Below are 24,588 nucleotides of genomic sequence, written 5' to 3' on the forward strand. Positions count from 1 at the left end.
TTGAACTAGTTATTCTAGCTTAGGTAAACATGGAAGAGGAATATTTATTTTCTCATTACTTTGCTTACTGTTAAACACATCAGCCAAAAGGGTTGGCCTTTCCTTTGGATAGTGAGTGCATCCAGTTTACGCAAAAGAGAGGTGTGCAGATTCCAGGGTAGGCCACCATTCATGTTCCTGGGTTTTACCAGAAAGGTTTTTATGATCAAATTGTATTTTCAGTTGAAGCACAATCTTCGGAAGCAACAGCTCTGTGCTGATTATAGGTATTCCAAGTCAAATCTGATCGCTTACTTTTTTAAAGAGGATAAGTCTCCTGTTTCTCTAAATAAGCACCTTTACAATCATCAATGAAGCAGGATTTGTCCTTGATTCAGTATTTGAACACACAAGGAGTATCCTTGTCTATTTTATTGACTAAACTTTCATATCAAATTATTTAACCTTTTTTCAAACCCAAATTTTATACTATCTTAGTACTAAAACCATCTTATGATAAATAAATTAGATGGATAAGCCAGTGTTCTCGATACAAACACTTTAGATAAGATTTACTCTATTAGAAATTTTCAAGAGGAAGAAAATGTAGCATAATTCAAAAGTAACCAGCTGAATCTTTTATTTTACAGGCCCTCGAGTGTTATTGGTTACTCCATCTAAAGTGATGGCAACACTGTATTTTAATTGCATATCAGATTATGCAGCTTCTTGTGGTCTGAGGGCTGGAAAACTGAACTCTAACAGTAATAGTGGTGGTAAGTTTCATGTTTCTTACACTTATGAAAAAGTACAGTATTGTTTTTCAAGTACAATATCATATATTTTATTTAATAACTTCAAGTTGAAATTATCTCCCAGACATAATTTTATAGCTGTCTTAATTAATTCTTGATTTTTTCACCCATACAGGTATATTCCTGAATATCAAAGTGTTTTGTGATAGGAACCTAATGCTACAAAAATAAACATTTCAAGTATAGTAGTGATAATTGATGAAATAGTATTGTATAATAAAAAAAGGTTTTGTTATTTTTAACATTTTCTCTTTTGGAATGTTGCAGAGGACGCTGATGTTATCATTACAACATTAAAATCCCTCTTGTCGCATTTGAAACTGCACAAATCTGATAATCATACCAAGGAAATTAACGTAAGCAAATTGAAGGCTTTGATAATTGATGATGGTCCAGGAATTTTTGGAAGTCTTGATGAATATAATAAAACAAGATTTAAGTCATTTGGAAACACTTTGAGAGGTAAGAACATTTTATGAATTCCTCTATACATTAAGACCTTCTTAAAGTTGATTCTCCAATTGCTTATTCGATTATATGCTATTGAACTATTGATGCTATAGTAAAAGGTATTTACTAAAAATTCATTTATATTTTTATTTCCCCTTTAATAAAGTATACTGCATTTTTCTTATTTTGTATTATCCTGATTACCTTTCTTACTCTGTACTACTGTATTCTTAATCCTTTTTATTTAATATTCCCCACTATATCCTAGCAGTATTCATTTGATTTATTGCAGTTTTGTATAGACAAACTTACTGCATAAAAATTTACATATACAGTGTATATATATATATATATATATATATATATATATATATATATATATATATATATATATATATATATATATACATATATATACATACATACATACATACATACATACATACATACATACATATATATATATATATATATATATATATATATATATATATATATACACAGTATATATATACAGTGATGCCTCAGCATACGAAGTAATCCGTTCAGGATACGGTTTCGTATGCTGATTTTTTCGTATCCTGAGTCGCGGTTTACATGTAAATAGCCTAATCCGTTCCAAGCCTTACGAAAAGACACCTTTTCTTTCATAAACACGCTAAACTGTAGTAATAAACATGCAATGCAGCCATTTCTATCATTCAATAATCAACCCAACTGTTAAAAACAGCCTAATCCATTCCAGAAACCACCATGAGATTATTCAATAATGTAGTTATAGCCTAGTTATCCCCTCCAAGCAATAAGGAAACGGTCCGTTTTCTTCACTACTGTACAAAAGTTAAGGTACTGTTTGTAAAGCATTTGGATCAGTGAAGGTGTATTGTTACCTGTACACCTAAATTAAGGGTTGATACCCTGAAAAAAAAGGTACTGTACTCTCGGCGACGAGTTGGGATTTCGTAAGCTTTTCGTATCCTGAAAATTTTTTCCTATACTGGGGCATAAAAATCTTTGTATCGCTTTTCGTACCCTGAATTTTTCGTAAGCAGAAACTTTCGTATCCAGAGGTATCACTGTATATATATATATATATATATATATATATATATATATATATATATATATATATATATATATATATATATATATATATATGTATATCAGATATTGCAAAGAAATTACACTTTTATCTTTTTAAAATTTTTAAAACGAGAATATGAAATATATTCAAACGTACTGTACATTTTTTCCATACAGTGTCTAATATAAGCACCATGGTTAGACATTTTAATTTTGTTAAACAGTACTGAACTTGCATTTTTTATACTGAACGGTTTATTCTAGAGCAACACATTAAAAGGCATATACTTACATGAGATAGAGAGATGATATTGATATTCCTTGTACATTACTGTATTTTATAGAAAAAAAATTTCAAACAACTGTAAAGTTTAGGTCACTTAATATTTATGAAGAGTCTTTTATATTTTGTGTTTTTTAATGAAAATATTATATTTGATATATGGACTGTAGTTTGCCATGCGAGGCCCAATCATAAATTTGGAGTAATAAGCTTGCAATGCCTGTTGAATGTATATTTTTGTGAAGATAGTATTTTGTAAGTACTATATAGTAAAATATAGTACAGTGTTTAGAAAAGCCTTGATTAATATATACTCTTCATTTTTAATGTCTAAATTATATGTAATAGCTTTCATAGCTCAGTACCCATACTGTCTGTGGGCAAAGATCCAGTAACCTACTCTAAAAGTTGGTGATTAGAATGGAAGGATAACAACCCGTGGAATGTTCCCTATACTAGTCCAGAAAAATAGGTAATCATACATACATACATATACCAAGACACCTCCCCCAATTTTGTGGGGCAGCCGACATCAAACAAATGAAACAAAAAAGGGGACGTCTCCTCTCTATGCTCCCCGCAGCCTGACAAGGGACTCAACCAAGTTCGGCTGGTACTGCCAGGGTGGCACAGCCCACCCTCCCACATTATCCACCATAGATGAAGCTTCATAATGCTGAATCCCCTACTGCTGCTACCTCCGTCGTCATCCAAGGCACCGGAGGAAGCAGCAGGGCCTACCGGAACTGCGTCACAATTGCTCGCCATTCATTCCTATTTCTAGCACGCTCTCTTGCCTCTCACATCTATCCTCCTATCACCCAGAGCTTCCTTCACTCCATCCATCCACCCAAACCTTGGCCTTCCTCTTGTACTTCTACCATCAACTCTTGTATTCATCACCTTCTTTAGCAGACAGCCATTTTCCATTCTCTCACCATGGCCAAACCACCTCAACACATTCATATCCACTCTAGCTGCCAACTCATTTCTTACACCCGTTCTCACCCTCACTACTTTGTTCCTAACCCTATCTACTCGAGATGCACCAGCCATACTCCTTAGACACTTCATCTTGAACACATTCAATTTCTGTCTCTGTCACTTTCATTCCCCACAACTCTGATCCATACATCACAGTTGGTACAATCGCTTTCTCATACAGAACTCTCTTTACATTTATGCCCAACCCTCTATTTTTTACTACTCCCTTAACTGCCCCCAACACTTTGCATCCTTCATTCATTCCCTGACATACATCTGTTTCCACTCCACCATTTGCTGCAATAACAGACCCCAAGTACTTAAACTGATCCACCTCCTCAAGTAACTCTCCATTCAACATGACATTCAACCTTGCACCACCTTCCCTTCTCGTACATCTCATAACCTTACTCTTACCCACATTAACTCTCAACTTCCTTCTCTCACACAACCTTCAAAATTCTGTCACTAATCGGCCAAGCTTCTCTTCTGTGTCTGCAACCAGTACAGTATCATCTGCAAACAACAACTGATTTACCTCCCATTCATGGTCATTCTCGTCTACCAGTTTCAATCCTCGTCCAAGCACTCGAGCATTCACCTCTCTCACCACTCCATCAACATGCAAGTTAAACAAACACGGTGACATCACACATCCCTGTCTCAGTCCCACTCTCACCGGAAACCAATTGCTCACTTCATTTCCTATCCTAACACATGCTTTACTACCTTTGTAGAAACTTTTCACTGCTTGCAACAACCTTCCACCAACTCCATATAACCTCATCACGTTCCACATTGCTTCCCTATCAACTCTATTGTACGCTTTCTCTAGATAATGTTGGGCATAATGTTAATTCATCTGCATTTTCAACCAAACCAAAAGTCACTGGAACAAATCTGGTACAGTGGTAATGTGTTCGATTAATATTCGCAAAGCAGCAGATCGATACAAGCCTGGGACCGTGAGTTTGAGCTGTTAACTGGGGAGGCAACTGCTGTGGTTTGGCACCACAGTGGGTGGTTGGGCTTGCCTGGCAAACGCTCTGGTGAGCATTTATTCTGTTGAAATTAAAACTGAAACCAGACACCTTCACCTTTACTTTTATATTTCTGCAGAATTTACCTGTTAAGCTAATTGTGACAAAAGATTTTTGTTGCATATATGTTTTTCTATAAGTTTATTACTCAATTTGCCAAAGCTACATTAAATTTATATACAATGATACCCCTCTACGTTGGATCAACATGTGTCAGTTTCGAATTTATGTCACTCGTCCTTATGTGTTGTCACTCCTCCTTATGTGTTATATCATCATCATCGAAATTAAATTCATTTTACGCTGTTTTACTCAACCTTATGTTGGTTTTTAGATTATACAGCAAAAATGAAGCGTTGTACTGTGCGGTACTGTACTTCACATGAAAGCTTATTAATGTAGTTGTCTGGTTTTTATAACATGATAGCAGGTTGTACTTACTTTTTTTCTGTTCAATACATGTATAGGAAACATTACACTGTATGGTAAATATCTGACTAATGTCAAAAACCAACTTCCGTCAAGTCTCTTAGAACATATAATAATGTAAGATGGGGTGTTACTATATATAGATAGTTGCTTAGTCATTTAGACCCCTTAAAACTAACATTGTTTTCATTTATTTGCAGAATTGAATGTTGTTATTACTGCTGAAAAGTTGATAGATTCAGAAATTGCGACTGCCAAGGAATCATTGAATTTTATTGATTTTCTAAAATGCAGATCAACAAATCTAAAAGGTATAGTACTGTACTTTTATACCCTTATTTTTAAATATAAAACTTACCCGCTGGTTATATAAGAGTGGCTAAAGTCCCTAGACGCCTGGCAGAAAATTCAAAATCTCGCGGCTATTGCAGATATGCCAGGTGTAAACTAGCACCCTTGCGGTATTCAGGTAGAACTATACCAAACCCTTCAGATCTTCTCTGCCTCCATTGCTGGCTGGAACTATTGGAAATTCTCTCGAAACTTACTCTGCTTTGGACGGTTGTTTGGTGATGTACTCTATTTTTTTGAGTTTGGCCTTTCGCATAATTGATTTCCTTTTCATTTATTCTTGAAATCTTTATGTTTTGGAGTTAATTTATGTAATTTAACCTTTGTTTATGTTTTTAGTCTCTCTTACCAATTCAATATGGCCGACCCCTCCTCTGTAATTCGGAAGTGTGTTAAAGGTTGTCGTACTCGACTTCCTAAGGCTTCTGTGGACCCTCATAGTATTTGTATTAAATGTAGGGGAAAGTCTTGTTCTTTTGGGGATTGGTGTGATGAATGCATTTCGTTAACCGATAGCGAGTGGGTAACTTATGAACGTTACATTAAAAGATTAGAGAGGGACAGGGTTAGGCGCAGTTCATCTCGTTCTGTTGATTTGTCCTTACCTAATGTCATTGATCCTATTCCTTCCCCCGTAGTGGTAGATCAACAACCGAAGGAACCTTCTATGAAGGATATGTTAACCCCAATTCAGGCTCTCGGTGAAAGAGTCGAATCTTTAGCTGCGGATAAAAATCAGATCTTGTCCAAGATCAATGTGCTGAAAAGTGCTCGCACGGGCGACCAACCAAATGTGGAAAGTGTATCAAATGTGTCTAGTGTTGTGGAGGGTGCGTCTGCACGATCCTGTCGTTCACCCAGCCTACGACCTCTTTCAAGCTCCCGAACCCATGGGAGAAGTAATGTCGGATGGCAAAAGGGAACGAGAGGCTTCATCAATCGTGCAGACGTCCTCTCGAGCGTTCCTGCTGTCGTAACACAGGTCGCTCACCCTCAACATAGAAAAGATGAGGTTGGTGCGTTATCACCTTCCTCGGATGAAGGTTCGTTTAGCGAAACCTAGCGTCACGCTTCCAGACCGCTTAAAAGGAAGTCTCACGCGGTCGTTCAGCGACACGAATCGCCTCCGCGTCGACCAGGGTGTAGTACCTGGGATATGCCTGAGCATTTTCATTCTCCTGACTGTTGCATACCTGCGAAACGCTCTGACAGAGGTCCTGTTGTAGATGTCGATGTGATACAGTCTGATTCAGAACTGATGCTTGTTTCTGATGTGACGGTTCATGCACCGCCGCTTCCATCAGACTGGCTTTCGTCGCCCGAAAGTGGGAAGCGATTTGATAGCGAGGTAGAAGGCGATTTCCCATTAGAAAAGGTTTCTAATGTATCGCATAGCAGCGATCCTAAATGGTCTATGATTTTGATTATGAAACAGCAGCTCTCGTCGTTGATGCGGTCTTATCAACCTGCAGTTAGCAGTGCGGTTGGGCGTCAGTCTTTTGACCCGTTGTCGCACAGGCAACCTGTTGTCTCTGGCGCTGACGTGTTATCGCACAGGCTATCTCCCAATCGCAGTGTTCAAAGGCAGGATGAGTTGGATAAGTCATGTCAGGGAGCTGTTGCTAAGAAAAAATCAACCTCTGAACGTTTTTCTTCCAAAAACGTTGACGTTCATCTAGGACAGGATGGTAACAAATGCGATGCGGAACGGCAGCAGCGGCAAGTGGACGCAATACGTCATCGTGACGGCTCTCGGCAGTCTTCTCATGATGCGACGGACCGTCAGCGTCAAAAGCAAGCGGACGCTAGGCGTCCACGCGACGGCTCATGTCAGTTGACCCTTGACGCCGAGCGTCAGTCCATTCGTGACGTCACACATCAGTTAACCTCTACCACCCCACTTCAGTTGGATGCTGTTTCCCAAACTGAATGCGATTTTAAACGGAAAACTATTGATCGCCCGATAGAAGATGTTGAACATCGCAAACGTTCTCATTTCGGCACCGACTCCTCGGTTCAGGCTGCAGCAACAGCTGCACTGCCAGAAGAAGAATCAGAGGAGGTATCTGACCTGGACGAACCATTGGAAGCTATTTCGGAAGAGGAAGAAGAGAAACATCCTCAACATTCAGTGGATCTCAAAAAATTAATGTTGATTTTCATGGGACTCTTTCCAGACCACTTTACTCCTGTGGCTCCACGTTCTCCCCCATCAGAATTTACCTTGGGGAAGGTTACTAAAGTGCCTCTATTTACTAAGATGGTGCTCTCACGCTCTTCTAAAAGAGCCTTGAAACTGATGGGAACTTGGATGGAATCAAAGAGGACTCTTGGCAAAACGGGCTTTGCCTTTCCACCCGCAAGGTTGGCTTCCAAATCCAGCATTTGGTATGAGACAGGGAAAGTTCTGGGCTTGGGAGTTCCTGCCTCTGCCCAGGGAGATTTCTAGAGCCTTATGGACTCCTCTCGTCGTCTGGCCTTGAGGAAAACGAAAGTGTGGTGGTCTATGACAGAGTTTGATCATCTACTTAAAGGCATGTTCAGGGCCTTTGAAGTTTTTAACTATTTAGATTGGTCTTTGGGAGCCTTAGGGAAAAAGGTCTCTGAAATGAAAGGCGCGGACACTAGCAGTCTCATTCATTTGATGTCCTGTATGGACAAGGGAGTTAGGGATGGCTCTAACGAGTTGGCTGCTCTTTTCACGGCTGGAGTTATTAAGAAGAGGGCCACTATGTGTTCCTTTCTCTCAGTGGGAGTTCCCCGTTACCAGAGATCGGAATTGCTATTCTCTCCACTGTCCTCTACTCTATTCCTACAAGAGTTGGTAGGGGAAGCTGCCACTGCTCTAACCCAAAAGGCTACGCATGATCTAGTGGCTAATACGGCCAGGAAAGTTCTGCCTTCTTCTTTTTCATCCCGTAAACCAAAAGAAGGTACTTCTGGAGTATGACCCTCTCAGCCCTTTCGTGGTAAGCCTACCGGAAGGGGTTCCTTCAGGTCCGATGGGAGGAAACCTAAGAAGAGAGGAACCAAGACCAGCCGAGGTAAAGTCAGACTGCCCTATCCTTCAGACAGCAGTAGGGGCCAGGCTGAATTACTTCTGGAAGGCCTGGAAGAATAATGGGGCGGACCCTTGGTCCGTCCTAGTGTTGAAGGAGGGATACAAGATCCCATTTTTATCAAATCCTCCACTAGTCACAGATCCAGTGGATCTTTTGCCCAGATACAGGGAGGGGCCAAAGAGGAAGGCCATTTGGCTTCAGATGTCTCTGTTACTGGAGAAGCGAGCGATAGAGAGGGTACAGGATTTAACATCACCGGGGTTTTACAACCAGCTATTCTTAGTACCCAGGAGTCAGGAGAAAGGAGACCAGTTCTGGACGTAAGTGTTCTCAATGGCTACGTCCAGAACACGAAGTTTACCATGGAAACACAGAAGACGGTTCTGGCAGCGGTAAGGAAGGGCAATTGGATGGTCTCATTGGATCTCCAAGACGCCTACTTCCATATTCCAATACACCCCAGGTGCTGGCGTTATCTGAGGTTTATGTACGGAAACAAGGTCTTCCAGTTCAGAGTCTTATGTTTCGGTCTCAGCACAGCTCCTCTATTGTTCACCAAAATCATGCTGAATGTTGCAAGCATGCTGCATTCAAGGAGAATCAGGGCCTCCCTGTACCTGGACGATTGGCTTATAAGAGCCACCTCAGCCGATTGCTGTTTGAAGGACCTGAGAATGACATTGGAATTGACCAAGGAATTGGGACTCCTAGTGAGTTCGAAGAAATCACAGCTGACTCCATCCCAGAAGATTCTTTATTTGAGGATGGAGATTCAGAGTCAGAGTTTTCAGGCTTTTCCGTCGCCTGTAAGGATCCAAACAGCACTCCTAAAACTTCGATCTTTTATAAAGAAGGACGTCAGTTCAGTGAGGGACTGGATGAGCCTTCTGGGGACTCTCTCATCAATGGAGAAGTTCGTGTCTCTGGGGAGGTTACATTTACGCCCCCTTCAGTTTCACCTCAATTGGCATTGGAAGAAAGGGGACAGTCTCGACAGGGAAAGCATTCCCATCACAACTTCCATAAAAACACATCTTCAGTGGTGGAACAACGAACACAGACTGCAGGAAGGCCTGTCGTTGAATCAGAAGAGCCCAGACCTCGTGTTGTTTTCCGACGCCTCAAATTCAGGGTGGGGAGCGACATTAGGGAAGAAGGAGCTCTCGGGTCTGTGGACTGTAGAGCAAAAAACTCTCCACATAAACCAAAAGGAGCTTTTGGCAGTACATTTGGCCCTCAAAGGCTTCGAGGAGCAGATCCTGGGCAAAGTGGTCCAAATCAATGCGGACAGCACCACAGCTCTAGCCTATACAGCGAAGCAAGGCGGGACCCACTCATGGTCTTTGTATGAGATAGCGAGACCTCTTCTCGTATGGGCAGAGGAAAGGAAAGTGACGTTATTGACTCGTTTTATTCAGGGGGTCAAGAATGTAAGTGCTGACAGACTCAGCAAGAGAGATCAGGTTCTCCCCACGGAATGGATGTTGCACCCAGAGGTCTGCAAGAGTCTGTGGCAGTTATGGGGTCGTCCTCTCGTAGATCTTTTTGCAACCGCAAAGACGAAGAGACTGGAGTGCTACTGTTCACCGGTACCGGATCCCGAGGCCATGCACATAGACGCTTTCTTAACGAATTAGTCACACATAGAGGTGTATGCATTCCCACCGTTCAAGATTCTATACAAGGTGATGCAGAAGTTCGTGTCGCACGAAGGAACCAGGATGACTCTAATAGCTCCGTTCTGGCCATCAAGAAGTTGGTTTCCAGAGGTACTGGAATGGATGGTAGATGTCCCAAGAAGCCTTCCCTTAAGACCAGATCTTCTCAGACAACCTCACTTGGCACGAAACCACCTAAACCTCCGAGCTCTACGTCTGACTGCCTTTAGACTATTGAAAAACTCGCTAGATCTAGAGGCTTTTCGAAGAAGGCAGCCAAGGTTATTGCGAGAGCAAGGAGGTCTTCTACCATCAAGGTGTATCAGTCCAAGTGGGAATTGTTCAGAGAATGGTGTAGTGTTAATTCGGTTTCTTCATCCAGTACCTCTATAACTCAGATGGCAGATTTCTTCCTAGACCTCAGAAATAAGCATAACTTCTCGTCCTCTACAATCAAAGGTTACAGAAGTATGTTGGCGACAGTCTTTAGACACAGGAACTTGGGCCTTTCCAACAATAAGGACTTGCAGGATCTGTTTAAGTCTTTTGATACCTCAAAGAAAAGACAACCAGAATCGCTTGCCTGGAACTTGGACGTGGTTCTTAAATATCTCCTGAGTGACAGATTTGAACCTTTACACTTGGCCTCTTTTAAGGATCTAACCTTGAAAACTCTGTTTCTGGTTAGTTTAGCCACTGCTAAAAGGGTTAGTGAAGTTCACGCTTTAAGCAGGAACAATGGCTTCCGAGATGGGAAAGCCATATGCTCCTTACAGTTGGGATTTTTGGCCAAGAATGAAAAGCCTTCCCGTCCATGGCCGAAGTCTTTTGAGATCCCTAACCTCTATGATGTGGTGGGAGAGGAGTTGGAGAAAGTGCTCTGCCCTGTAAGAGCATTAAGGTTCTATTTGGACAGAACTAAGAGTTTGAGAGGCGACTCAGATGCTCTGTGGTGTGCAGTTAGAAAACCTTCACTACCCATGTCAAAGAACGCCTTATCCTTTTTCATAAGGCTCTTGATTAGAGAGGCTCATGCCCAGTGTGATGAGGCAGACCAGAGGCTTCTCAAGCTGAAGACGCATGAAGTCAGAGCGGTAGCGACTTCAGTGGCTTTTAAACAGAACCGTTCTCTGCAAAGTTTGATGGATACAACTTTCTTGAGAAGTAAGTCTGTATTCGGATCCCATTATTTAAAACATGTTTAGACTCTCTATGAGGACTGTTATACGTTGGGTCCATTCGTGGCGGCGAATGCGATAGTAGGTGAATGATCTACCACTACGTTCCTTTTTTTCCTAATACCCTTTTCTATCTCTTGGAACTTGTAAAGTTATGGTTGTATGTGGAGATTGGTCGTCAGTCTTCCGCAATCTATTGTTTGGTCAGGTGGTCAATTTGTTCTTAGAGTGCGCTCAGAACAGGGGTATTAGTTGAGGTCCTGTCATGTTATTTGTTATAGCACCGTTTGACAGCTCCTAGAGATCATCAGCCCCCTGGGTGGACAGCTGGATCTCCTAAGGATAGCAGACAAAATGAGGCAGAGCATCATTGCAGTCAGCTTCCTTATCAGGTGAGAACATCTTAAGTTGTTTATGTAACTCTTAAGTGAATTTACAATTATGTTGCTGTCTCTGACCTGCCACCAAGGGTGTCAATCAGCCATTCTTATATAACCAGCGGGTAAGTTTTATATTTAAAAATTATATTTTCATAAAATAAATTTTTGAATACAGTGAACCCTCGCTACTTCGCGGTTCGACCATCGCGGATTCACCACTTCGCGGATTTTTTCCATAACCCATATATATACAGTAATATATATATATATATATATATATATATATATATATATATATATATATATATATATATATATATATATATATATATATATATGTATGCATGTATTTATGTATATATGTAGGTATGTATATGTGTATACATATAAATATATATATATATATATATATATATATATATATATATATATATATATATATATATATATATATATATATATATATATATATATATATATATATATATATATATATATATACACACACACACACACACATATATATATATATATATATATATATATATATATATATATATATATATATATATATATATATATATATATATCTAAAGTAGGAAGATGTGATGTAGTTCTAAGGGAAAAGTATGGGAAATATGTCTGGGTAATAAGCAAAGCTCTACCTCCAGTTTGTTTCTACATTATGATCAGAGATAAATGTAAACAAAACATTGGTTGCCATTTTTTATCGTGCTTTTTAGCATGTTTAGGAAATGCATGATATAAAATCACCTTTAATATTTGTGCCTGTTTTAGTTTAGGGTACTGTAGTACATGCATTAAGTGTTCTGTGCATTAAAGGGTAGTTTGTTAACAGTACTACGTACAAGGGAAGGTTTTAAAAGTCTGAATATACATGTTGAATAAATAGGTAAATATGGTGTCACTACTTCGCGGATTTTCACCTATCGCGGCCGCGACTGGAACCTATCTACCGCGATAAACGAGGGTTCACTGTATACTTACCCGCTGGTTATATAAGTTATAAACCCACCCTCCTCCCCTCCAGAGACCATGGGGCATGGAAGATCTGAAGGGTTTGGTATAGTTCTACCTGAATACCGTGAGGGCGCTAGTGTACACCCGGCATATCTGCGATAGCCGCGAGATTTTGAATTTTCTGCCGGGCGTCTAGGGACTTTAGCCATTCTTATATAACCAGCGAGTAAGTATATTCAAAAATTTATTTTATTATGAAAATATCATTTTTACTGTAGCTTCATTTATTGCTAGTATTATTGGAAAAGTGGTCTAACAGGTTTCTCCTTCCAAATACACTTGATCAGATTATGAATTAGTAAGTACCAAAATTTTGTATAACTAGAATATTCCATAGTTTATTAATTGTGTTACTTATTTGATGTTTAATGTTAAGTATTGCTATATTTATTCTGTTGCAATATCCTTACTCGGAACTTTCTTAGGAGATCTGGGGCGTCGGTCCCCGTAACGACCAGAATTTTCCCTTAGTCCTCTCCAGTTCTCCCTCCATACCATATATCTGGCAGTACCCAAAAACCCTACCGGGGGTATGGAAGTACTCAACCAGTCCGTGTCAAGGCCGGGCATAATCACCAGTACAAATCTGTTCGACCTCCGGAAAGGTCGAGTGTTTTGCATCCCATATCTGACCAGTGTTTCCTTTGTATCGATCTCCACGTTTCCTTCCCATGTTGTGTTTGTGATTGAATGCTTGCTATTCAGCTTGGAGCCCGAACATATGAAACATCGTTGTCCGGGTGTTAGTGATAAGTCCTTTAGGGCTTTTTTCTCATTCTTTGTGCACCTCATGTTGGGGTCGAGTGTGCATTCGTGAGGACACCTGTCCAGAGTGAGTTGTGTGTCCCGACTGGCAATGGACTCTTGTGTCTACGAAGAAGAAAAGAAAGTCCAAGAAATACCGCTCTCTATTGAAAGGAAGTAGGGGTTCCAGGTCATCATCAAGGGCATCATCGGTGAGGAACCCTTCTGTTCCTTGTTTCCCCTGTTTCTGCCAAGGGAATACCCGCTTCTCCTTCGACAGGAGGAGCTATGTCGACCTCACAGCCTTTGGCCTCCCAAAAGCCATCCGTTCAAGAGAGTTTGGCTGCCATTTTGGCCCATTTGGGTCTCAGAGGTTCGCCCTTGAGCGAAATGTTGACCAAGATGGCGTCTGCTGCATGATCTTCCTCGTCCTTGGGTCCGTGATTGATCACGGGTTTGTGCCCACTCCCTCGCCCTTGCTGGACCATGTAAACCTTCTAGCTGTCTCGCCTGCCTCGACGGACCACGTGTGGGGCCCAGACTGTCTTGCAGGTGGCCTTGCTAGACCACGTGGTCCTCATAGCCGCCTCTTCTGCCTCGACAGCCCACTTGGGTGCTTAGGCAGTCTGCTGTGCTGGACCAGGTAGACTTCCCAGCCGCCTTGTCTGCCTCAACGGGCCACGTCAGCGCCCAGGATGTCTTGAGGTGGCCTCGCTGGACCTCGTAGGCCTCCCAGTCACCTTGCTTGCCTTGACGGGACACATGGGTGCCCGTACCGTCTCGTACGTGGTCTCGCTTGACCTCGTGGGGCCTCCAGCCTCCTCATCTGCTGTGACCTGCCATGTGGGTAGAGTAACCCCTCCTCCACCATAGTCATTGCTTCAGGAGTGTTTTTCCAATTTCCCGAACTGGCAGCCAGACTCCTGGACGGGCACCCATGATACCCCCTTCAGATCTCCTCACAGGGATCCTCAGCTGTTCTGGTTTGTGCTTGGTCAGCCAGTGTCATCGTCAAGGGTAGAGAGGCTTGTCACCAAATTACTTCCAGCCCAGAGGCCGGGGACCTCTCTTCTCCTCATCAGGACAGGACGGAGGACCATGGGTGGCCCAAGAGGCATAGGTCCAGTTCGCCATCCTTAGAGATAGTCTCACCCTTGAAGAGCCATCGGGCCAGGACCAGTCGCAGGGACCGAAGTTGCCATAGATCTGCCTTCGAATAGAAACAAGCGCCGATGGAGCAGGACCCCCAGTGGGCAGTGGGGCCCCCAGAGTCCCCTTGAGAACAGCAGGATCTTTCCCGCTCATGACCGTCGTGTCCAGGTCGCATTGGAGAGGATCACCCCTGCCACTTCCCATTGCTCCAAAATAGACCTACCCTTGAAGTTGAGCAACGACTCTCACATCGAAATTTGGTCCAGGGGCTACAGCAGGGATCGTTGTTCGTCATCAGCGGCGCCCCCCGCCATCGCTGTTTCCCCTCTCTGGAATGGGACAAGGACCTCATCCTTCCCTTGCCTCCTCGACCTTCAGGTTCCTCACCTCGCCGCTCTTCAGACCGAGCAAGGGCCTAATCTTTGGACGGGAACCCTCCAAAATCGTTGCTGGACCAAGGCACCTCGAACGAGGCCAGCTCTTTCAGCCTTGTCATCGCCTTGATGAGGAGTCAGGTTGGTTTCCCCGTTCCTGCCCCTCCACTCGCTGTGCAAGGTGACTCAGAGGTGGAGATGTTCCTGGGTACCCTGCAGGAAGGCAAACCGCCCTTCTTTCTTCCGTGGTTGAGACCAGTCTCAAGGGCTGTTGCAAACCTGGATGAAATGGTTGGAGACCCTAAGAACTCCCTCAAGCTTCTTCCACCCCCAAAGGTCTGCCACAGGTAGTTCTACGCCCCGCAGGGCATCTCGTTGGGGCACCTGCAAGTTGAGGATACCCTGGCGGAGTTGGCCCTGGCGTTGCAGAGGACAAGCTGTTATCAGGGGCTCTCATTCTCTGGTCAGGAGGCTCACTCAATGGAGGCCATGGCGCAGTCTATCTCATACATAGCCTCGTGGTTGGACATCTGAACAGGGTCTGTCTCTGCCATCGCCAGCCTTCCCATCAAGACAGACGTTGAGAGGGACCAGCTGTAGGAGCTGTTGCAGTTGGGGTGGCAAAGCAGTCACCTTCCTCTCTTCCCAGGCCCTCACCCAGTGTGCAAGCTGGATCCTGCACCGGAGACTCCATCCTGACTTGGCTCGCCAAGAAGATTCCAGATAGGGAAGCCTGTCTTCCCAGGAACTCTCCAATGTCGGGAAAATACCCCAGAGGACCTAGTTGCCGACACCCTAGAGAAGTGGCACCACCGGGAAGCCGGCCAGCCCCCACCCCAGAGACTTCTGCCCTAGGCCGCTGTTCTGGTCCCAGTCCGCTCAGTTTCAGGCTGAACCTTCGAGTGGGTGGACTTCAGCATCACGGCCCTCCTCAGGAGGCCCCTCCGCTATCACCTCTCGCACCAGACCCTCCATCAGCTGTAGAATCCTCTAAGGCTGATTCTCCAGGAGATAGAAAGAGAGGTTCCACGGGTTTGGGGTGACCTCTTGCAGAAGTGGTGGAACTGGGCAAAACACAGGACTGACCCTTGGACGGTACAAGTCCTGAGGGAAGGCTACCGTATCTCCTTCCAGGGCGACTTTCCCCCCTTCATTAAAAGGCAAGATGCTCTCTCGCTCCAGCCGGAGGACCAGCTACGGAGGAGAGCACTGGAAGAGGAGGTGGAGGAGATGCTGCGAAAGGGGGCCCTGCAGAAGGTGGATGGAGAGTCACTAGGCTTTTTCAGTCGCCTCTTATTATAGAAGGCCACAGGCAGCTGGAGGCCAGTGGTAAATGTCTCTGCCCCCAATGCATTCATCCACGGGACATCCTTCAGAATGCAGACAGCCTGGACTGTCCTGGCAGCCATCCATGAGAGGGATTACATGCTGTCCCTGGACCTGAAGGATGCCTATTTCCAGATCCCGGTGCATCCAACAAGCAGGAAGTTCCTCCGGGTCAAGTGGGGAACAATGTCCTCCAGTTCCAGACCCTCTGCTTTGGGGTGTCTATTACACGGCAGGTCTTCACCAGAGTCTTCGCCCTGTTCACCCAGTGGGCTTACAAGAGGGGCATCAGACTCCTGTGGTACTTAGACAACTGGTTGCTTTTATTCTCAAGGGAAGTCTTGATGAAACAGATTGGCGGGCTCATGTCGTTCTGCGAGGAACTGGGGGTCGTCTTTAATTGAGAGAAATCCTAGATATTCCCGTCAATGAGAATGGTGTACCTGGGGATGGAAATATGCACAGTGGCAGCTAAGGCCTTCCCCACCAAGGAACGTCTCGACCGCCTTGACGAGGTCAACTGCACCATTCCCGAGGATTGACAGAGATTAGTGGGGCACCTAGTGTCGGAGAAGCTGGTGCCGCAGGGAAAGCTCAAGATCCACCCGGTCCAGTGGGACCTTAATTCCAAGAAGGGTCTCCAGCCGTTGTCCTCAACCAACACGTTTCGCCTGTGCCAGTCAACCAGGGAGGCACTCTTGTGGTGGATGGACTGGGCCATCAACCAAAAAGATGTTTCTCTGTGGAATGCCCTCGTGTGCACTAACGCCACGGGGGTAGCCCACATCAGGAAGCAGGGGTGCCTCAAGTCTCGGGCACTGTGCAGTCTGACCTCGGAGATCCTGGGAAGGGCCGCAGAGAGAGGGTCGTCGGTGACAGCATGGTTCATCTCAGGAAAAATGAATGTGGTGGCAGAAGAGGGCAGGTCCTAAGCACAGTAGTCCCTGCACCTAGATGTAGCAAGTCACCTGATAAATATGTGGGGCTCTCCCTCCCTAGACCTATTTGTAACAAGACTCCCTGTGTTTTGTTCTCCGGTGCCAGACCCAACAGCAGCCATGGAGGATGCTATCCAGCACCCCTTGGATGGCCTGGACGCCTACGCCTTCTCCACCCTTCAGCTTGCTCCGTTAAGTTCTGAAGAGGTTGAGGGAAGCAAAAGGAGGAAAGCTCATCCTGGTGGCCAAACAGGAATGGTTTCCAAACCTTCTGGGACTAGCGAGCGAAGAGCCATGGCCCCTTCTCCTCAGGGAAGACCTTCTGAGGCAGCCCCACTTCAAAAGGTTCCCTGATGGCCTGGAAAACCTCTCCCTTCCCAGGTGGAGGTTATTCAGTATCTCCTGAGTCGGGAGGGCATCTCCCAGAGGGCAGTGTCCATAATGACGGGCTATCTGAGGGCATTGTCGACAGCTTTTTACCGAGCCAAATGAACCTCATTTAGGAAGTGGTGCCAGAAGAAAGACATCAGGCCTCTCAAAAGCATCCATCCTGCAGATAGCTGACTTCTTGCTGTATCTCAGGTTGGATGTATGCCTCTCAATCCCAATGGTGAAGGGTTACAGAGCAGCATTAAGCCAAGTATTTGCCCTCCATGGGTTGAATTTAGGACCCTCAAGGCAGCTAACCATGCTCATCAGGAGCTTCGAGCAGACCCGTCCTCCACAGCCCCTGAACCTCCTGAGCGGGACCTGTCCAGTGTGTTGGAGTTCCTGAAGGGACCCCCTTTCGAGCCACTCAAGAATTTCCTGCACATGGACCTAATGTTAAAGACAGTGTTCCTTCTGGCCCTCGCCTCGGCGAGAAGGGTGAGCGAGATCCACAGCCTATCCTACGAGGTTTCTCACATGAGGGGCTGGAAGGAGGTGACATTCAAGTTTGTCCCCTCCTTTGTAGCTAAGACCTAGAACTCTGCAGTAGTTGATCTCTGGTTCCTGGGGTTTTCGGTCCCCTGCATTCCCAAGTCGGACTTTGAGAAAGACCTGCTCTGGTGCACTATTTGCGTCCTGAGACAGTACCTGATAAGGACAGCTAGGCTGAGGCAAGTCATCAAGAATGTTTATCTCTACTGGCAAGGCACAGAAATCAGTGTCAAGGAATATAGTGTCGTTCTGGTTAAGAGAGGCAATCAGGAGAGCTTATGGGGTGCCAGGAGTCGACCCTCCCAAATCTATGAAGCCCCACAAAATTCAAGGCATTGGAACCTCTTTAGTCTTTAACAAAGACATGGCAACCAGTCAAGTACTGAAATTAGGAATCTGGAAACGTCAGTCCACGTTCTCGTCACACTATCTGTGGGACTGTACTGTCAGGTCATTCGGTGTCTTCAAAATTGGCTCTGTTATGGCTGCACAACATCGGATTTAACCACAACTGTAACCCTTGTGTTCCATGCTGAATGGTAGAGTGGTAGCGTGTCCTTTTCCCTATCCGCTCTTCAAGCCCTTCTGCGGAGAACCTGACGAAGCATTGGCAGGAATGGTAAGTGTTACGAGCCTTGTTGGCATCCCTGTATGGGAGGTATTCTTGTTGGTAGATTATATGTTATCCCTTCCACTGACCTCCTTAGTCCTTTCTCCCCCTTGCCACCTTCTTCCACCTTCTTCCCATTCTCACCTCCTAAGTATGTCTCCTAAGAAAGTTCCGAGTAAGTATATCGCAACCGAATAAATTGCAAATTTTAAGTAATTTGTATTTTTCTTAGCTTTACTTACGAGGAGCTTCCATTTCACTGCCTGCCCATCTGCCCCCTCATGGTTCATAGGTAGGAGTTCAGAGGTTTTCTCCAGATTCTTACTGGTGATTATGCCTTGACCCAGACCGGCTGAGTACTGTACTCTCATACCCCCGGTATGGTTTGTTGATACAGTACTGTCAGATGTACGGGAAGGAGGGGAGAACTGGGGAAACATAACGGAAAATTCTGGGTGGTGCTGGGGCTGATGCCCCAGATCTCTTAAGGAACACTCATGAGTATCATTATCATCATAATCATCATCATCTCCTACGCGTATTAACACAAAAGGCCCCGGTTAGATTTTGCCAATCGTCTCTATAATGAGCTTTTAAATCAATACTTCTCCATTCATCATCTACTTCACGCTTCATTGTCCTCAGCCATGTAGGTCTGGGTCTTCCATCTCTTCTAGTGCCTTATGGAGCCCAGTTCAAAGTTTGGTGAACTAATCTCTCTTGGGGAGTGTGAAGAGCATGACCAAACCATCTCCATCTGCCCCTCACCATTATCTCATCCACATATGGCACTCGAGTAATCTCTTATAGTTTTATTTCTAATCCTGTCCGGCCATTTAACTCCCAATATTCTTTTGAGGGCTTTGTTCTCAAATCTTCAAAATCTGTTGGATATTGATTCATTATATAGCTAGTAAAAATACAAATTACTTAAAATTTGCTAAATTTTTTTTCATTATATTACCAGACGCTGAAATAAGAATTTTTGAATATTTAACTTAGCCGGTGAATATATAATAGCTGCTACTCAGCGGCTCGACAGAAAACACACTCAAAAAACTCGCGAGCGATCGCTATGAAGGTTGCGGGTGTGCCCACCAGCGCCAACTATCGGCCAGATACCACTCTTGCATGTAAACAAACCCTTCAATTCTTCTCTGTCGACCTTGACGACAAGACGTATCATTACTCGCTGTAGAACCTGGAGTTTTCTCAACATATTTGGTGAAGTACTTCATTTTGGTTTGAGCTTTCTCAACATATTTGGTGAAGTACTTCATTTTGGTTTGAGCTTTCGCAGTGCAGGTGTTTTATCTTCAACTTAAATCTTGAACTCGTTTTTGGATAGATTTAATTTTTGATGACTTTGGATTGTTTTTTGGACTTTCTTTGACTTTTAAATGGCCGACCCTTCCCTTAGTACGGAAGTGTGTTTTAGGCTTTTAGCAATTATCTTATCACGTTATAAATTAATTATAGATTTTCCTCTATATATTTTATATCTCAACCGCCTTTATTAGGCCTCTTCGATTAGCTTTCCATTTATAATAAACATCAAGATAAATTTTAATGATTTGTTTATATGCGACCTTTCCTGAGAGTAGGCGGTCCTAACTTGGAAACCGAAGTTAAACAACGTTGAGCCCTTTCAATCGTAAATAACTTTTACAGAGCTAATGATTTAAAACTTATTAAATGAATATTTTTTAGTAGATATTTTATGAAAGATTTTCTTTGAATAGTCTTCGTACTGTTTCAAAGATGAACTAACGTTTAGTTTATTTATGCTACGCAGTTTGCGCTCTATCGTTACGATAGAGAGAGAGAGTATCACGGTTTCACTTTGCAGAAAGAGTAAATCGATTCTGACGTTTTGTTCATTCTTCTTTCAAAGCTTAAATGTTTTAAATTCTATTTTAAAGGAACTTTTTATTTGAAAAACCTTTCAGTTTTTTCCTTTGGTCAAATAACCTGTTTATTGACGAAACGTAAGTGGGCTCTTCTCTTCGGTGCGAAATCAAGAGAGAGAGAGAGAGAGATAGAGACGGAGAGAGAGATAGAGACGGAGAGAGAGAGAGAGGAGAGAGAACGTTCCGATCTTTATTCTCGTCCCAAGCGAGTAACGTTGTTCTCGAGTTACTCTCGTCCCTAGTCTCTGTACGGGGAGAAAGGATAAAACGTTTTTAGTTTTTATTCTCGTCCCAAGGCACTGTACGGTGAGAGATTGAAAACGTAGTTTTGAATGAACTAGTGTTTAGTCTCTTTCCCAGCCACTGATCTTTTTATCTTAAAATATGTTTACTGTTTTTTTGCTTGTATTAATGTGCTTACATTATACGACTGATTTCGCAATTATAACCTTTTGATGAGGGTAGAATTGCGTGCTTCAGGTAGAAATCAGTTTTATTCATACCTAATGTGAATTGTTAAAAAATTCGATTTCAGTGAAATAAGTGCAAAACAGAAAATCGTAGTGATAAAGTGATATTGCGCAAAGTGTTATCAGTGTTGCGACCGAGGGTTCGTCTGTTCGTGCCTGTCGTTCGCCTAGTCCGAGACCTCTTGCAAGCTCCCAAGCCCAGGGGAGAAGTAATGTCGTACGACTTATGGGTTCGAGAGGCCTTGATCAGCGAACAGACGTTCCCTCTATGGTATCAGGCGTATCTCACCAAGATCACCCCTACCATAAGGCGAGAGAGACGATTTTCTCCTCGTCATCCGAAGGCTTTTCGCATAAGAAACCGTGGAACAAGGTTTCGAGGCCCTTTAAGCGAAAGTCAGTCCTTTCAGGACAGGTCCAGCGTCCTGGTTTTTAACTATTAGGACAGCTCTGACCCTATGCAGTCATCGGAAGACTGCTCGCCGCCTAAACAAAAGCGTAACACAGGCTCCGAGAGTCTTTTTGTAGGCAAGGTTTTGCAGTCACAGACGTTACCCTCGTCTCTTACCGCAACCATTCCCGTTGATCCTAAATGGGTTGTACGGCAAGACATGCAGAATAAGCTTGCCTCTCTTATGGAAGACTATTCTGCCGATAAGGTTCACGTTGATCCTACCCGTTTATCTCATCGAGATCCTGGCCGTCAGCCGCCCAAACGAACCTTTGTGCGTCCTGTTGACGTTGGCATAGCTAAGTCACGTCAGTCACGATATGTAGAGCCTCACTCGATGCGGTCACGTGTTGATTTTCAGCCGCATTTGGACGTTAGGCCGCTTCCTAATGCTCCTGTTGCCGTTCAGGACGTTCGCCAACCAGCAGAGTTGACTTGTTTTGACGCTGAGCGTCAACTACCGCAGTCTAGAGTTGTTTTGACTGCTCAGACTAGGCAGTCAAAACAGTCTCGAGTGGATGCCGAGCGTCCTCCCGCACCTGTTGTTGTTGACAGTTCACAGACTGTTAAGCAGTTACATGACGTTGCGTCCTGGTCCGCTAATAATGCACCAGTGCGTGTGGACTCTGCTTGTAAAGCATTGCCACCACGGTAGGTCTCTCCCTTGCTTGAGACTCGGCTATTGTCGGACAAGGTTCCTTCAGATGAGGAAGTTGCTGTTCCCCCTCCTACTGATATTCCCTTGAGGACTCTGTCAGACGGAGAGGAGCCTAAAGCTGCTTAGCCCTCTATGGACTTTAAATAAATCATGCTGATTTTTAAGGATCTTTGTCCGGATCTTTTTGTAACTGCTGCTCCTCGTTCGCCTAAACGTCAGAGTTTACACTAGGCCTAGCTACTTCGAAGCCGTTGTTTTATAAGCTAGTGTTTCTCGCTCTTCTAAGAGAGCTTTACGTTTGCTAGGCGACTGGTTTATCACCAGGAGGAGTTTGGGGGAGACAGCCTTTGCTTTCCCTACTTTTAAGCTGGCTTATAGAGCGAGAGTCTGATATGACACGAGAGAAGTTCTCGGTTTGGGAGTTCTTGCCTATGCCCAGATAGACTTCTCAAACCTCATAGACTCTCCCTGGCGCCTGGCCATGAGACGCTCCAAGATTTTATGGTCGACTTCAGAGCTATTTTCGAGCGTTTGAAGTTTTGCTGTACAATTATGTCATGCATAAACAAGGCTTTCAGGGATGGCTCCAATGATCTGACAGCCACGTTCTCTGCAGGAACAAGTCCCTCAGGGATGGCTCCAATGATCTGGCAGCCATGTTCACTGCAGGAGTACGTAAGAGGCAAGTGCGCTCAATGTGTTCATTGTCAAGACAAACTTCACGATGAAGTCTACCAGGCTGTCTTGACAGCATTTATGGAAGGCGACTGGATGGTCTCTCTCGACCTTCAGGAGGCATACTTCCACATTCCTATACACCCGGATTCCCAACCGTTTCTGAGGTTTGTTTACAGGAATGTGGGGTACCAGTTTCGAGCCCTGTGCTTTGGCCTCAGTCCTGCTCCTCTCGTGTTTACGAGGCTCATGAGGAATGTGGCAAAATCCCTCCATCTATCGGGGATCCGAGCCTCCCTGTACTTGGACGACTGGCTTCTCAGAGCATCGTCCAGTCTTCGCTGTCTGCAGGATCTACATTGGACATTGAGTCTGGCCAGGGAGTTGGGACTTTTGGTCAACCTAAAAGTCCCAACTGATCCCATCCCAGATTATTCTATATTTGGGGATGGAGATTCGCAGTCCAGTTTTTTTTTTTTTTTTCGGGCTTTTCCGTCTGCCACCGAATAGAACAAGCCCTGCTCGAAGTCCAACTAATGCTGAAAAGAAAACGTTTGTTCAGTCAGGAGTTGGAACAGTCTCGTAGGGACTCTCTCATCCCTGGAGCAGTTTGTCTCACTAGGGAGACTACACCTTCTGCCTCTCCGGTTCCATCTAGCCTCTCACTGGAACTAGGACAAGACGTTAGAGACGGTATCATTCCCAGTCTCCGAACCAGTAAAGGCATGCCTGAAATGGTGGGACAGCAATATCAGTCTGAGAGAGGGACTATCCCTAGCAGTCAAGAACCCAAACCACGTGTTGTTCTCAGACACGTCGGATTTGGGTTGTGGTGCGACCCTGGACGGTCGGGAATGCTCGGGTCTGTGGACCTCATGTCAGAAGAGCATGCACATCAACGGCAAGGAGCTATTAGCAGTCCACTTGGCCTTGATGATATTTTCGAAAGCTTCTTCGAAACTAAGTGGTAGAGGTCAACTCAGACAACACCACAACTTTGGCGTACATCTCCAAGCAAGGAGGCACACACTCCTTCACGCTGCTCGAGATCGCAAGGGACCTTCTCTTATGGTCAAGAAATCGAGGCATCTCCCTGTTGACGAGATTCATCCAGGGGGACTTGAACGTCTTGGCAGACTGTCTCAGTCGGAGGGGTCAGGTGATACCCACGGAATGGACCCTCCACAAGGACGTGGGCAAGAGTCTTTGGGCTACTTGGGGTCAACCCACCATAGACCTCTTTGCCTCCTCGTTGACCAAAAGGTTACCAATCTATTGCTCTCCAGTCCTAGATATAGAAGCAATCTACATAGACGCGTTTCTACTGGATTGGTCTCTTCTGGACTTATATGCATTCCCACCATTCAAGATAGTCAACAAGGTACTGCAGAAGTTCGCCTCTCACGAAGGGACAAGGTTGACGTTGGTTGCTACCCTCTGGCCCGCGAGAGAGTGGTTCACCGAGGTACTTCAATGGCTGGTAGACTTTCCAAGAAGTCTTCCTCTAAGGGTAGATCTGTTACGTCAGCCCCACGTAAAGAATGTCCATCAAAGCCTCCCCGCTCTTCGTCTGACTTCCTTCAGACTATCGAAAGACTCTCAAGAGCTCGAGGCTTTTCGAAGGAG

General features: G+C 44.3%; 1 protein-coding gene across 1 annotated transcript in view; it reads left to right on the top strand.

Moving 5' to 3' along the window:
* The window catches only part of LOC137624324 (uncharacterized), a 381,551-nt gene that overhangs the window by 305,610 nt on the left and 51,353 nt on the right, over positions 1 to 24,588 (top strand). The window contains exons 15-17 of the mRNA XM_068354998.1: positions 630 to 755; positions 1,062 to 1,256; positions 5,264 to 5,374. Coding sequence (XP_068211099.1) covers positions 630 to 755; positions 1,062 to 1,256; positions 5,264 to 5,374 — 432 coding nt within the window. The remainder of the gene's footprint in view (positions 1 to 629; positions 756 to 1,061; positions 1,257 to 5,263; positions 5,375 to 24,588) is intronic.

This window comes from Palaemon carinicauda, chromosome 31 (genome assembly GCF_036898095.1).
Source record: "Palaemon carinicauda isolate YSFRI2023 chromosome 31, ASM3689809v2, whole genome shotgun sequence".
NCBI classification, from domain to species: domain Eukaryota; kingdom Metazoa; phylum Arthropoda; class Malacostraca; order Decapoda; family Palaemonidae; genus Palaemon; species Palaemon carinicauda.